This window comes from Muscardinus avellanarius (genome assembly GCF_963383645.1).
Source record: "Muscardinus avellanarius genome assembly, chromosome: 7".
Lineage (NCBI taxonomy): Eukaryota > Metazoa > Chordata > Mammalia > Rodentia > Gliridae > Muscardinus > Muscardinus avellanarius.
The window spans coordinates 3,385,525-3,401,290 of NC_137793.1; the positions used below are offsets into that span (position 1 = coordinate 3,385,525).

The 15,766-nt window shown below is 51.4% G+C and overlaps 1 protein-coding gene across 2 annotated transcripts in view; it reads right to left on the reverse strand.

Annotated features, from left to right (window-relative positions):
* Positions 1 to 15,079, reverse strand: part of LOC308265301 (solute carrier family 22 member 4) — a gene marked incomplete at both ends in the record, with an annotated part of 46,301 nt that extends 31,222 nt beyond the window's left edge. For both annotated transcript variants that reach the window (XM_080698917.1, XM_080698916.1), the window contains one exon: positions 14,687 to 15,079. In XM_080698917.1, coding sequence (XP_080555043.1) covers positions 14,687 to 15,079 — 393 coding nt within the window. The remainder of the gene's footprint in view (positions 1 to 14,686) is intronic.
* Between the last annotated feature and the right edge of the window lie 687 nt (positions 15,080 to 15,766).

A 15,766-nucleotide genomic window follows, 5' to 3' on the forward strand; every position in this document is an offset into this window, starting at 1 on the left:
CCTCAAAGCCCAATCTACACCATGTCCTGCCTTCGACATGGACTCCAAAGTCGGGACAAAAGAGCTACTAACTCTGATCCGGACTGTGACCCCGTGAGACAACCGCTCCAGAAGGAGAGGGGGAGTCCTCCATGGCACCCCCTTGGACAGCACCAAGAAACCTCGGGCTTGGCGGGGGTGTCAACGTGTCTGCTATCAGCCAGCAGCCTTCCGTCAGCAACTGAGCAGAAAAGCACCTCCAGATACCAGGCCCTCTGCCTGTGGGTTTGCAGATACTGTTCTGCCGGGACTTTGACTTGGGGGTTTAGAGACAGGAAGAAAGAGGAAGGCTACTGAGTGTGGAACCAGGCTCTGCGAGCAAAGGTCGTGGGCAAATTGAAATTGCAGGACCCCTTGGTAGAAAATTAAGAATTTCAGGACATCAACAGCAGAGAGTGGAAGGCCAGTGTGGGGCCGTGTGTCGGCTCAGGAGCATGCCCCTGATGCCGGCCTGGCAGCGGGTCACGCCTGGTCTCTGTGGAGAATGGAGGAGAGGCTGAAGTCTGACCTGAGGCAAGGGAGGTGAGGGCCAGCTGCCCTAACTCTCCTCCCTGGAGGCTGTGCAGCTGTGACTCAAAGTCTCGCTGCCATCCTGAAGAGGTCCAAAGAGTCCCTCCAGCCTCAGACAGCACGGGCGGAAGCTATCTGCATGAAGTGGCCAGCTGCCTCAGGCCCACGCAGGGCGCCACCTGCTGTAGGGAACCCTGGCAAAGGTAGGTAGACCTCATGGCTGCCCATGGTTGGCTCTAGGGCTGGGCTCGCCCTTACGGAGGGACTGTGCTCAAGACATCTTTTTGGAAAGCTGCGAGGAACCCAGTGAATGAACATAGGACTGGCAGATAAAGTTCCAGCTGGGATCCAGGTGATTGGAGCCCCACAAGTCAGCTGCCAGCCCCAAGAGATGTGCTTTCCTCCAAAGGAATATAGTTGGGAGGCCAGGCCCCATCTGCCCCAGCCTCTTGGGATTTGATGGTATGTCTTGTGGCCCCACTAGCCAGGACCCAGAGGACCCTGTGGTTAACTGTGACATTGTAGATCTAGGGGGAAATCATCTTTTCCCTGAAGGGACAGAACTGTCTCTGTGGGTCTCTGCACATGGGAAAACATAGGCACACACAAATGTACATCAGGTTAGGGACTTGGAAGCTAATGGCGGATGTTCTCGTGAGGAGCTGGCCGGCACTGTTCTGGGGTATCACTCACACCCCACCGGGGATTGAACCCAGGAGTGCTTTACCTCTGAGCTATACCCCCAGTCCTATTTTATTATTTTTATTTTGAAGTAGGATCTAAGTTTCTGAGAGCCTTGCTAAGTTGCTGAGGCCGGCTGCAAATCTGCCTTCTGGCTCAGCCTCCCGAGTACTGGGATTACAGCATGACCCACCATGCCCAACTTAGGGATGTTCTTTTAGGCCCCACACTAACATTTTCAAAACATAGCTTACCCTCACCTCTGGAGACAGAGTAGGACCGGCACAGCTATATGCAGCGGGAGGCGCTGGACACACGCCCAGGGCTCCTAGATGTACCCATCCCAAGAGTCTCAGAGCAAGGTCGTCCTAACAGAGCAGAGGGGCTCCATGGAACTGGGCCCTGTGCCCTTCGGTTATGCTTTAAGAGGCAAAAATCCAACTCATAGGGTGAGGGGTGAAAAGTCGCTCTTGGCACAGAAGGACGCCTCTGTGCCTCCAGCGGTAACAGTACCAGGAAGAACAGCGGTGGCGTGGTGAAACCTTCCTGTCTAATGTTTTCTTGTGGCATCTCAAAGTCTCCACACAGAACGGGCACTCTTTTCAGCCTCATACGACAGGTGAACAGGCCAGTCCAAGTTCCCCTGGGGACTGGTGCGCACGCTTGTCATCCCAGTAGCTGGGAGGCTGAGACAGGAGGACGGCAGGTTTGAGACCAGCCTTAGCAACTCGAGCCCCTCGGGCTGGGGTGTTGGTTGGAGGTAGAATGCCCCTGGGTGCAATCCCCAGTACCAAAAAGTTAAAATTTAAAAAAGGAACTTGCTTACTCATCCGTTCAGCTGGCAGTGAGCACCTGCTCCGAGCTGGGATCTGTGCTCGGCACCAGACAAGGTTGCCGCTTCATGAAGCTCAAGGTCGAGCACACCTTATGGGACAACCAGGTGTGCGCGTGTGCGCGGCTGAGCCCGGCAGTCCCGGAGGGGCGGGCTCTGTTCTGGGCCACTTCTCTCTGGCTCTCAGGACAGAGAGGAAAGCAGGCACCCCAGCCCCTTCTTCAGCAGAAGAACAGGGTCCTAAAACCTGAGAAAGCCTAAAACCTGTGCGGTCATATTTTAGATGACTTCCTCCCACACAGAGCTAGGCGCATGGTAGATACTTAACAAATTATTGATGAGCAGAGGCCAAAGGAGGAAGAACAACCGCAGAGCGGAACACGCGTGGCTCTAGAGTAATGCAGAGCGGAACACGCGTGGCTCTAGAGTAACGCAGAGCGGAACATGCGTGGCTGTAGGGCTGGAGCATGCTGCACCCTGTACTTTGAAAAGTGCCCTCAACCTTGGACTCTTCAAGTACTGAAAGTCTGGAGGTACTAGCCTCTACCGAAGCCATAAAGGACCATAAAGATAAGTGGCCCGGTCCCCTGCAGAGCGCGAGCGCGCTGGGAGGCAGCGGGTGTGCAGCACGGAGCTGAGGCTTTCTGGGGTTCTGCCACCTCTCCCACCTCTGTCTGTGGACCAGGCCACCCATCCACCTCTCTCAGCTGCTTCTCCGTGGGCGAGAAGCGACGACAATCCCCCTTCCTGGGTTTGTCGTGTGCATCGGACAAAACACTAAGACCTGACGTTACAGACCTCGCTGAATGGTGGTTCCCTCTCTACCAACCCACGCCTTTGTCCCAAGCGAAATCACAACTTAAAATGGCATGCTGTATACGCAACGCGGTAAACCTGCCTAGGTGAGAAATAAAGTCCTTCTATTCAATTACTAAAAACTGGAAAAGCTCTTACCATAAGGTTTACAATCCTTTCATAAGTGGCCTTTAATCCCAAAGATGCTGTGAGTGAAACATTAGCAATGGTCCATTTAAGAATTTAACAAAATGGGTTTCTAGTGTCCCCTTCCTTCCAGGGGAAAGTAAGAAGCAACAGTTAATGATAGAATTTACATCCACCCCAGTTCCTTCTTTATAACTTGGCTGTGATTTAAGGCTGGAAATGTCTTGGCCATCTGCAAAATAAAACAAACAAGAATAATAAAAAATCTCTGAGTATGTAATTCTTTTGTGTAGGACAGCTTCATTGAGATATAACTTACATACTCTGGCACTCGCTCTTGTCCCGTGTGCAGTTCGGTAGTTTTAAATGTAGTCACGGAGTTGGGCAAGCGTCAGCACTAATTTTAGAACGCTTCATCATCCTTGAAGAAACCCCACGCCCATCAGCAGGCACACCCTACTCTCTTCTCCCAGCCCCTGGCAGCCACTAACCGACGTTCTGACTACACGGATCGGCCTGTTCTGTCCATTTCATGGACACAGAAGCATGTCCTACGTACTCCGTAAGTACTGGCTTCTTTTGCTGAGCACGAGGTTTGCAAGGTCATCCGTGCTGTAGAAGCACGAGTTCATATTTCATTCCTTTTCTGATTAAATACTATTTTATAGCATTGACACACATACATACATATACAGCTGTACATACACTGCATCCTGTTGACCTCAATAGGTACTTGGGTTGTTTCTAATTTGAGGCCACTATGGATAAAGCCGCCATGAACATTCGTGCAGATTTTGTGCGGGCGTGTATTTCCAGTTCTCTTGGGCATATACGTACCAGTGGAACTGTTGGTCATGTGGGGCAACTATGCTTAGCCTTCTGAGGAATGCCCAATCTGCTTTCCAAAGTGGCGACACCGCTTTGCGACCTCTATAGCCGTGAATGACGGCTTCCATTTCTCCCTGTCCCTATGAGCACTTCATATGCCTCTGTTTACATTTTGACCAACCCAGTGAGTTTAAGAGCTATCTCACTGTGTTTCTGCTTTTCTCTCTGGTAGTGGAGATTGAACCCAGGGGTGCTCTTCCACTGAGCTATCTCTCATCCCTTTTGATGTTTTATTTTGGGACAGGGTCTCCCTAAATTGCCAAGGCTGGCCTCAAACCTGTAATGCTCCTGTCTCGGCCTCTAGAGTAGCCGGGATTATAGGCATGTGCTACCGTGTCCACTTCTCATTGTCCACTGCCCAGTGACTAATGAAGTGGAACACGTTTGTACTGAATCTGTACATCTGCTTGGAGAGTATTGCCTAACAATGAGTTTTTTTACTCCATGAACAAAACACAGAGTATCTTTCTAGTTATTTTGTTCTTTAATTTCTTTCAGTGGTATTTCACAATTTTCAGAGTACAAATACCTGAATTATTGGTTAAATTTATTCCTGAAGAAATTCCTGAGTACTTTATGTAACCCAGCACCGCCAGAAACAAATTCTGTTTCTGGGTATTTCGGGACGTCTTTGTCTCTTTTCTGAAAGAGTGTTTTGCTGAATATATGAAGCTTCATTGACAGTTTTTTTTTTCTTTCAGCAATTAAAATGTCACCCATTGTCCTTGGTCTCTATTATTTCTTACAAGAAGTCACAAGATAATCTTACTGGACTTCCTCTATATGTAACAAGTCATACTTTTGCTTCTTTCAGTATTTTCCACTGGTCAGTTTTGCCATGGCGTATCAGGGCGTGGATTTCTTTGTGGTTATTCTACTTGGAGCTTGTTGACTTTCTGAGATGTGTAGATTAACAGTTTTCATCAAATTTGGGAAGTTTTTGGCCACTCTGAGGGTCCTTTTCTCCCTCCATTCTTCTGTTCTCTTCTACAATTCCCAGTATTCATACACTGTTGTATTTGATGGGGATCCACATTTTCCTGGAGGGTCGGGCCTGTTCTTTTTCTTTTTTCTGTCCTGTTCTTGGGATTGTATAATTTCCAATCTTCTCTTTGCAAGTTTGCTGATTCTTTCTTCTGCTTGTTCAGATCTTCTGTTAAGAGGCTCTGGTGAGTATTTTAGTTCAATTATTGTACATTTTTACACCAGAATTTCTATTTGGCTCTCTCTTATGTAGATGTAGATGTATTGCTATATTTTATTGGTAGTCTGTAGTTGATGGGCTGGTTTCTTCATACCTTATTTTATTTTTTTAGTACTGGGAACCGAACTCGGGGACATTGTACTTACGAGCCATATTCCCTGCCCTATTTATTTTGAAACAGGGTCTTGCTAAATTGCTAAGGGACTTGCTACATTGTTGAGACTTGGCTTAAACCTGTCATCCTCCTGTCTCAGCTTCCCTAGTACTGAGACTATAAGCATGTACTACCAATGCCTGGCTTTTATTTTACTCGTGTGTGTGTGTGTGTGTGTGTGTGTGTGTGTGTGTGCTACTGGGGATAGAACCCAGGGGCATTCTACCTCCGAGCTACAACTCCAGCCCTATTTTTTATTCTTCATTTTGAAACAGGGTCTCACTGAGTTGCAAAGGGCTTCAATAGCAGCTGAGGCTGTCCATGAACCATGATCCTCCTGTCTCAGCCTCTCAAATGCTGGGATTACAAGTGTGTGCCACCACACCCAGTTCTTATTTTATTTTTAAAAGCATAAGCTCCTTTGGTTTTTTTTTAACGTATTTATAATGCCTGCTTTTAAATCTTTGTTAAATCTGAAATATAGGTCCTCTCAGGCTGTTTCTGTTATGTGGTTTTTAAAAAAAACTTCCTTATGTATGTAGGTCAAACTTCCATTATTTTTGCATTACAATTTTTGTTAAAAACGGAGCACTTTACGTAATAGATTGTAGAAACTGGACGCTGACACCAACTGCCATTCTTATTTCATGATCTTTCATTAAGCTGTCTGCCTCTGCAAGTATCACACCCAACTTTTAGGCTCCATTAATTGCTGGGTAATTTCTTTATTGCTTTTGACAATGCCCAGAGGCATAAACTGTCTCTCGGTCCAATTCAACTAAATTCAAGCCCCTATGTAGAAAGTCGTTGAGTTTTTTCTTTTTACTTTATTAAAAATACGTCTTTATTTTAGAATTTCTAATAATAACATATATGATGGATATGGTTTTATTCCCTTTTCAATACAATTTAAACATGCATATACTATAAAACCTATAATTTCTTTTCTGGATCTAATAATCACAGATTTTATACTGTAGCAAGTATCTTAAAAATTTAAGCCAATGGCATAAATATTCAGTTAAAATCTGTAATGAGAAGCTGGGCATGGTGGCGCACGCTTGTAATCCCAGTACTTGGGAGGCTGAGACAGGAGGATTGCAGGTTCGCAGCCAGCCTCAGCAACTTAGTGAAACTCTGTTTCAAAATAAAGAATTTTTAAAAAGGGCTGAGGGTATAGCTCAGAGAGAGAGTTCCATCCCCAGAACCCGCCCCACAAATTTGTAATGAGAATATATTTCCTCAATTCAGCCTGCACGGGCACCAAGGTGTTTAAACACAGACAAAATGCAGATACAACCTAAGGTTTAAAACATTACCGTGGTATGAAATCACATCACAATTTTGGAGTCTGCAGTCCAATGCCTTCGTGTGATTCCCTCATGCGTTGCTAACGGCACCGAATCCGCCTTGATCGGGACCGTAGCGTCCGACGTCCCACGGGCTCCGACGTCCCACGGGCTGCTCTCCGTCCCTCCCTGGCTCCGTCTGATAAACTCGGGGCGCTGTGGGTTAGCTCGCTGACCTGCTGGAACGCCTGGTCTCCTCTAAGGTGCTTGCCACAAAATCTCCGCTTTTTTCAAGAGCCACTGCAGGCTTGACTGTCTACACCTTCTGTTCCTTGTAAAGTAGACCCCTGCGGGCAGCTCCCGAGCGCCTTCCTGTTCTTTTGAACTGCGCCTTCCCCTGGAGAAGGGTGGCAGGGTTCGGTCAGGGGCCCGTGTCCCTGACCCGTGGCACCTGGGCAGGCCTCCATCATGAGCGGAGCTGTGCGTTACGGGATCCCTCGTGTCCTGGCTACTCCCGCCGGCTTCACGCCTCTGCCACTCAGAGCCCAGGGGAGGCGGGTTAGAGGGTGGGCAGGACCACCAAGAGAATCACTCCCGTCTTCTGCACCGAGTGGTGTGGGAACAGTGGCGGGGTGACTCTGGGGCCACTGAGTCCTCACTGTTCTTATCAAAATAGTAAAAAAAAAAAAAAAAGTAGATTTTTTTAGGATTGACCGCAGAGGCGGTCTACCTCTGAGCTACACTCCCAGGCTATTTTTGTTCTTATTTGGAAACAGGGTCTCTCTAGGTTGCTGAGGCTATCCTCAAATCTGCTGTCCTCCTGTTTCAGTCTCCAAATACTGGGATTACAGGCACGTGCCAACACGCTCGGCTTAGTATTAGTAACTATTGTTTATTATTCCTTGAATAAATGTTTCTTCATTTCCTGTATGCCTTAGGACAATTTCCAGAAACTGTGTGTGTGTGTGTGTGTGTGTGTGTGTGTGTGTGTGTGTGTGTGTGTAAAACAAGCAGTTCGTATTTGTCTCACTGGGAAGCAAGTCTGAGGATGCCCTCCCACTGCCACTTGGGAAGTCGGAGAATTTCTGCGTGTGCTTTTGATTTGTAACTCCTCCCTGGAGAACTTGTAATCTCCCAAATAGGCCAAAGCTTCTGTGCTTCTCTGTCTTCTGAGCCCAGCCGGGCCTCCAACTTAGAATCCTTTTGCCTCAGCCTCTTGAGTGGCTGGGACTCCAGATGTGTGCCACTGTTCCAGCATATTCTACTCATTTTCATATTAAGGTGTGTGTGTGTGTGTGTGTGTGTGTGTGTGTGTGTGTGTGTGTGACTAAGGATTGAACCCAGGGAATTCTGTCCCTGGGCTACATCCCCAGCCTTATTTTATTCTTTATTTGAAAATAGGAGCTGGGTGTGGTGGCACAGGCTTGTAATCCCAGCATTCGGGAGGCTGAGACAGGAGGATCGCAGGTTTGCAGCCAGCCTCAGCTACTTAGTGAGGCCCTCCGCAACTTAGTGAGACCCTGTTTCAAAATAAAGAATGAAAAATCAGGCTGGGGGTGTAGCTCAGAGGTAGAATGCCCCTAGGATCAATCTCCAGTACGGCAAGAGAGAGAGAGAGAGAGAGAGAGAGAGAGAGAGAGAGAGAGAGAGAGAGAAAGGAAGGAGGGAGGGAGGGAGGGAAGGAAGGCAGGCTCACTAAGTTGCTGAGGCTGGCCTCCACCCTGCAATTCCTGTCTTAGCCTCCTAAGTCCTGGGATTTCACGCATGCACCACCACGTCAGGCTTCATATTGGGTTATTTTTTTCATTGCTGAATTGTAAGCATTCCTTTATATCTTTTGGATACAAATCATTTATCAAATATACTGTTTTCAAGTGTTTTCCCCCATCCTGTGGGTCCTCTTTTTGGTGACTGAATTATTCTACTCTTAGTCCTCTTTACAAATAACTGACCTAGCCGGGCATGGGGGCACACACTTTTCATCCCAGTACTTGGGAGGCAGAGACAAGAGGATTGTGTAGGTTCAAAGCCAGCCTTGGCTACTTACTGAGGCTCTCAGCAACTCAGTGAGACCCTGTTTCCAAATAAAGAATAAAAATAGGGCTGGGGATATAACTCGGAGGTAGAATGCCCCTGGTTTCCATCCCCAGTACCACTAAAAAAAAAATAATAAAAAAAATTATAACTGACCTAGGAGGCTGCTAAACCTTACACTGTTCTCAGTATCTTTCATCTTTTAGATCAGACATAAAACAAAAGCCTTGATAGACAGGGGGGGTGCGGTGCAGAGTCTGCGGTCACTGGAGGCCAAGCCGAAGCCAGCCAGGCCTTCAGGCAGGAGTGGGAACGGGTGGGGTGGGGGAGGGGCGCAGGGACCTGGATCCGCCCCTGGCATCGGGCACTGGTGGCCGTTGTCCGTTTAGCAAGACCCTCCTGCTCCAAGACGGGAGCAAGTGGAATGCGGTTTGTGAAGCCCCGAGGGTGCGGGAGGCTCTGGGAGGTGCCAGCAGCGCCCCCAGCGTTGGCCAGCCATAGTCCTTGCTAAAGCACAGAAGTAAAAACAGCCTTCCCCAGAACCTCCCTTCCCTCTGCCCCATCTCCACAGGGGATCCTGAGCCACGCTAAAGCCGCCGCGGGGTCAGTTAAGGAGGCATACCTGCCTTTGCCTTAAAAAAAATCCACGGGAGCCAGCCACAAAGGAGGGGTCCCAGGGGCAGCCCCTGGCGGCCCCACCGAAGCCTCATCTTGGTGCCTTGGAGTCTGTCTGCAGGTTCTGCCGTCCACAAGGAGGACGGGCAAAGTCTATTTGCCCAGGGACTTGGCAGGGAGCGCAGGTGAAGCCGACCGTGCAGCCAAGGCACATTCTGAGATCCCGGGGCTGATGTCAGAGGGACCCAGCTGGGCGGCAGCGGGCAGACAGTTTGGGACCCGGCGCTGATAAACAAACAGGGAAGCACATGGGCAGAGCCGGGAGCCCTGCCGCCTGTCTGAGCCCCAGCACAAGCTGCTGTCTGAAGCACGGCCTTCAGACTCAGTTCTGCCTCATCCCCGCAGAATCTGTGCGGGCTCCGCTGGGCTATTTGGTTAATGTTCACGCTCTCCAGACCAGCTGCCGTGTCCTGGTGCAACTTGCAGGCGTGATGGGAAATCCGCCCACAGCAGCCGGCCCATGCCAGGCATATTCCCTACATAGTTCCCCGAGGCCGCCCGCCTCCCCACCACCCTGGCCCACCTTGGGGCTGGTTCGGGAATCAGTGTATCCCGCCGCTGTCCTGACCCTGGGTCCTGGGAAAGGTGGCACGAGGCTCGTGCCTCCGGCAAGCTCTTAGCTGGTGGCTTTACCATGCCTGAGGGCACGAGCGCCAGCAGCTCCACCCAGGCTCCTTCTGCCACTGCTGAAGCCCAAATGCAGCAGGGTGTGGCAGCGGCCCTGTCTCAGGCTACCGCTGGCCTGCCGAGAAGGTGTCGTCTCCCAGGCCACTGCCTCAGTGTCTCCAGCCCTCAAACCGGGGGTGGCGGGGGCATCCAGGCTACCTGAGGCTATTCCACGCGAAAGAGGCAGTGGTTATGGCAAGAGCCAGCCCGTGCCCAGATCCTGCCCGGGAGCCGGCTTACCTCTGCTGCCCGCCCTGCTGCTCTGCTGAGGAGCCGGGAGCCCCGGCAGGCAGGACACTGGCCACGCTCCCTGCTCCTTCGGCTCGGGCAGGAGGTGCCAAGCCTGCTCACACACAGGGTCTTGGTGTCGGTGACACTGAAGAGCTATAGGGAAGGCCCCGCCATGGAGACGGAGGCCTCGCCACCGTAGGTCTGTGATAAAGGCCCCATTGGTTGTTGGACTGGGATGCTCAGAATTCCTTCTTTCCCTAATCGAAGCTCTAGTCCCATCCCAGACCCTTCCCCGCGCTTCTCGTCTTCCTGACCAGCTGTCCCCGCCCCACGGGTAACTAAGCTACTAGATGGCACAGGGTGTCTCCACCAGGGCAAATACAACCGCCTCCAGCCCCATATCCAGGGACCCAGAAAGGACCTTGCCCTGAACGTGCACACCCCTTTTCCTTAAAGTAAAAAGCAATTTGGTTTGAGGTAGGACAACTGAAGGAACAAAGTAACTAAGGACAGTACTGGGTTATAACTGAGGAAAGAGAAGAAACATGCGTGCTCCTGTACTGATGGTAATCAGTGGTTACACAAATAAATAAATGGGTGTGGAGGGGAAGCTCTCCTCTCCAGAGGATTTCCACATCACCACCAGGAAAATGCTAGAGTATTAGTCATTTCAGTCGAGGTCTGGTGACGGGTGCTGTAAGCACTTTGCAAAAGTTTGAGGAGACACAGGATTGTGTATTACCTCAAAGTATCTTCCCCAAGACACTTATTAACTATGAAGGAGGAAATAGTAGCTTACAATGGAGAAAGTCAGCAGAATCCACTTAACCAAGTGATCCAGGTTAATACCTCCAGGAATTAAGACACATCTACATTATGTACCCACTGGTATGATACACTGAGGACGCATCGATGGTATTTTTTTTTTTATCCAAAAGTGCATACTACCATCTGATCATGAGAAAAAATTTACACAAATCCAAACTGAGGACATCCATCAAAATAACTCATAAAATGTGCGAGGAGCCAGGTGTGGTGGTACACGCTTGTATCCTGCGCCTGGGAGGCCGAGACAGGAAGATAGCAGGTTTGAGGCCAGCCTCAGCAACTTATCAGGGCCTTCTGCAACTTAGTGAAATAGGGCTGGGGGTGTAGGTCAGAGGCAGAATGCCACTGGGTTCAATCTCCAGTATTACAAAAAAACACTGTGACAAAATATATATAACATAAAACTTACTATCTTAGCCACTTTTAAATATACAGCTCAGTAGAGTTCACATGGCTGAGCAACAATCCCTAGAATACTTCATCTTGTAAAGTGGAAACTAGACACCTAACTAATGACAACTTCTAACCCCACCTTCCTCCAGCCCCTGGCGACCATCGTCTATGTTCTGTTTCTACAAGGGACTACTCTTCATAACTGGCAGAAGTGAAATCATACAATATTTGTTTGTTTGTTTGTACTGGGGATTAAATCCAAGCTACGCCCCCAGCTCCCCCCTCTTTTTATATTTATTTATTTATTTATTTATTTATTTATTTATTTGGTGGTACTGGGGTTCCTGGAAGCCCTTCTATCTCCGGGCTACACTCCCAGACCTATTTTTACATTTTCATTTTGGAAACAGGCTCTCCTAAGCCAGCGCGCGCGGCTGGCTTCGAACCTGTGCGATCCTCCTGTCTCCGCCTCCCAAGCGCGGGGATTACAAGCGTGCGCCACCACGCCCGGCGTTCCCCCCTCTTTTTAAACAGGGTCTTGTTAAGTTGCTGCGGCTGGCGAACCTGGGCTTCTCCTGTCTTGTCTCTCAAGTACTGGGATTATAGGTATGTGCCACCATGCCTGGCGCCATGGTTCTCTCTCTGTGACTGGCTTCTTTCCATAAGCATCATGTCTTTGAGGCTCAGGATTCTGTAGTATGTGTCAGAATTTGCTTTCTGTTAAAGCTGAGTATATAATACTATCCATATACACACTACCTACCCATATAAACATTGTATCCATGTATATAAACATTGTGCCTGTCTACATATACATCGTGTCTATTTGTCTGTTGTTAGATACAAGGGTTGCTGCTTCCACGTTGGGCTGTTTTAAATAATGCTGCTATGAACATGGGTGTACAACTATCTCTCTGAGACCATGCTTTTAATTCTTTTGGGTATATACCCAGAAGTGGAACCACTGGATCATATGGTAATTGTATTTTTAATTTTTGAGGGACTGCCATATTATTTTCCATAGCAGCAGTGCCCCGTTACATTCTGCTGTAGTTTGGATCTTAAATGACCCCCAAAGGCTCATGTGTCATAGACTTGGCCTCCTGTTTGGTGCCACTGGGAGGTGGTAGAAACTTTAATGGTGGGTCAGAAGAAGGGTTTAGGTTGGGGCCGGGCATGCCCTTGAAGAGGACTATGGGACCCTGGGCCCTTCCTCTTCCTCTCTATGGTGTCTCCACCATGAGCTGAGCAGTTTCACGTCACTAAACACTTGCCACGATGTGTTGCCTCACCACAGGCCCCAAAGCAATGGCACCAACTGATCATGACCTGGAATCTCTAAAACCAGGAGCTCAATTAAACCCGGTCTCTGTACAAGTCGATTGTCTCGGGTGCTTGTTTTGTTACAGCAACGGTAAGCTGACTGATGCACATCCCTACCAGCAATGCACAGGGTTCCGATTTCTCCGCATTCTTACCAGCACTTGTTATTTTCGGTTTTTCACTTTTGCTGATAGCCACCCAGAACTCTTTATGCCACCGTTCCTCTGGGGAGAGCCACCCATCCTACTCAACCTTGATGTTTGCTTCTCTCCCTCCCTCTTAGCCACCAGTGCTCTTCTACCTTTGATTTTACTCCCCCTACCCCAAAAGCTGGCAAGGAAGGGGACAGCTGCTGGAGAAAGTGCACATCTGTGATGCTAGCTGCTCAGGAAGCAGAGACAGGGAGGTTGCAAGTTCAAGGCCAGCCTGGGTAACTTAGAGAGATTCTGTCACAAGAAAAAGGGGCTGGGAGTGTAGCTCAGTGGTAGACTGCTTGCCTAGCATGCCCAAGGCTGTGGGTTTGATCCCCAGAAACACATACACACACACACACACACACACACAATAATAATAATAATAATAATAATAATGATGCACAAATCTGGCTTTGCAATTTCCTCACTCACTATCCTCCCAATAAAGCCAACTCTCCAGAATACCACCAACCAGCCCTGTAGGCCTTGCCAGCCTCCCGTCATCCCCTAGGCTCCAGCTCCTGACCATGGGAATTCCATTCCCAGAATCTTCCTAGAGTGCTCCCTCATTTTATGATTCCACAGAGGGTAATTTTTTACCCCAGGTGACATAACAAGCAAGCCATGATTTGAATTCAGGCTACAGAACCCTGATATCCAGGGTTGGTGTTAGCCCTCTGTGTGTGTGTGAGTGTATGTGTTTACTGGAGATCAAACCCAGAGACATTCTATCTCTGAGCTATATCCTAAGCCCCTTTTTAAATTTGTTTTGTTTTGGGACAGGGTCTCACTAGGTTGCTGAGAGTGTTGCTAAGTTGCTGAGGCTGGTCTCAAACATATGACCCTCCCGTCTCAGCCTCCAACTACTGGGATTCCAGGCGTGCACCAACACGCCTGGTGTGTTTGTTTTGTGACAAGGCCAGTGTGCCCCCGGGCATCTGAGTTCTGAGGTAGTACCCATGTCCCAGTTGTCTACACCCTAGGGCCCAGCACAAGGCCAGACACATGCTCTGATGATTGCCACACTGCGCCTAGGGAGGGGGATAACAGACCAATCCCCCTCCGTGGGAGGAACACAGAGGAGAGAGCTAGAAGCCAGAGTCCTACCAGCCTCATCAACAGCAGGACACTAGCCCACGGGGGACACTCTTCTGGAGTAGGGCGTCCCCTACTGATGTTCAACAGGAACTCCGGAGGGGGAGTGTGCATACATCCTGATTCCTGAAACTTAGAGAACGTACTAGCAAACCACTTTGTGGCACGCGCTGGAGACCCTGCCCTCCGACAGCACGAGGCTCATGTCCTTCCCCGAGAGCCTTGAGACCAGGCTTCTGCCTCTTCCCGTTCCTTGACCCCAACTAGAATCCGGAGTTCTCTGTTCCCTTTTGGAGAAATTGGGGCCTCGGGGCAGGAGCATTTCGGCTCAAGGCCCTCCTCTGCGTTGGCCACTGGCCTCAGCAGGGTCCCCTGCGCCCCTCCGCTCATCGCAGGCAGGACGGTGTCTCAGAGACCTCACCTGGGGCAGCCAGGGGCCTCCCTAGAACAGCACCCAGGATCTCAGGAAATAGCGTCTGTTGTGAAACTCAGAAAAGGGAAAAGACAGTTGGTGACAGCCCTCTTCTCCGCCCCCTCCAGACCGGACAGAACGGTTCAGGGGTGAGATTGCGCTTGGATTGCACACCTGCTGCTAGGCGCACGACCTGGCCCGGTGCCAGGGTGCCAGGCAGGGCCGAGCAGGAGGCCAACGCCACGAGGGCTGCGGAGGCCGAGGGGCGCTCCGTCCCCGCGGGGGCTGCCACCCACCTCGGTCACGATGGTGGTCTCGTAGACGTCGCGGCTGAAGTCCCAGCCGTCCAGGCAGCTCTCCTGCTCCAGGCCGTCCAGGTCCACGTCGCGCCCCGGCTCCAGCCCCAGCGCCGAGAAGTTGGCGAGCGCGGCCAGCCGGTAGCGGCGGCAGCGGTGGGGCAGCTCGCGGCCGTCCAGCAGCACCGTCGGGGCGCTGTGGTTGCGCCAGGCCAGGCTCAGGTTGGCCGAGTCGGGCACCCGGCAGCGGTGCTCGGGGGTCCCGGCCAGGAAGACCACGGACATGCCGTTGAAGCCATTGGGGATGATGCTGGCGCTGAGCAGGAAGAAGACGAGGCGCTGGAAGGGCCCCCACTCGCCCAGGAAGGCGGTCACCTCCTCGTAGTCCCGCATGCTCCCCGCCGCGGGGCTGCCCGGAGGATGGCGGGGCCTCCCGGGCACCGGACGGCCGGGGAGTCTGGGCTGCGGGCGGCGGAGCGTCCCCGGGAGCTGCTGCCGCGCGGGGAAGACGCGACCACACCCCCATCCCGGCCGAGGGCGAGGGCGTGGCTCCGGAGGCCCCGCCCCGGCCCGCCCCGAAGCCCCGCCCCCGGCGCGCCCGGGCTGCCAGGCCTCTCCGCTCGCCCGGGGGCCGCCCGGCGCCAGGTGGTCCTCGGCGACCCCGAGCTCGGCCCGCGGGAGGGCGGCGGAGGGCGGGCCGAGCCGGATCCGGGCCTTTGGGCGCCCTCGCGCCTCCTCCGCCCGCCCCGCCGGGTCCGGAGTCCTCCGGCTGTCCCAAATGCAGAGTCTGGGCACAATGGGCGCGGACCGGCGAGTCGGGGAACCTCTGCGGGAGGCAGGGCGGCGGGAACCCGCGCTGCCCTCTGCCGCCAGGCGCTAGTGGCTGGCACCAGCTGCCGGAGATCACTTTCCACCGGTTTTAGGAGGGCTCCAGCAGTTGCCAGCCAGCGGCGCCTGGAAATCGTCCTTGGGACAACCGGGAGCCTCACCTTGAAAAGCGGACACAGGCCCAGGGCCTGCGGGCCTGAGCCCGAGCAAAGTCACCTTGGGCCAGAGATGCTCCGGGACCAAAGGGGATGG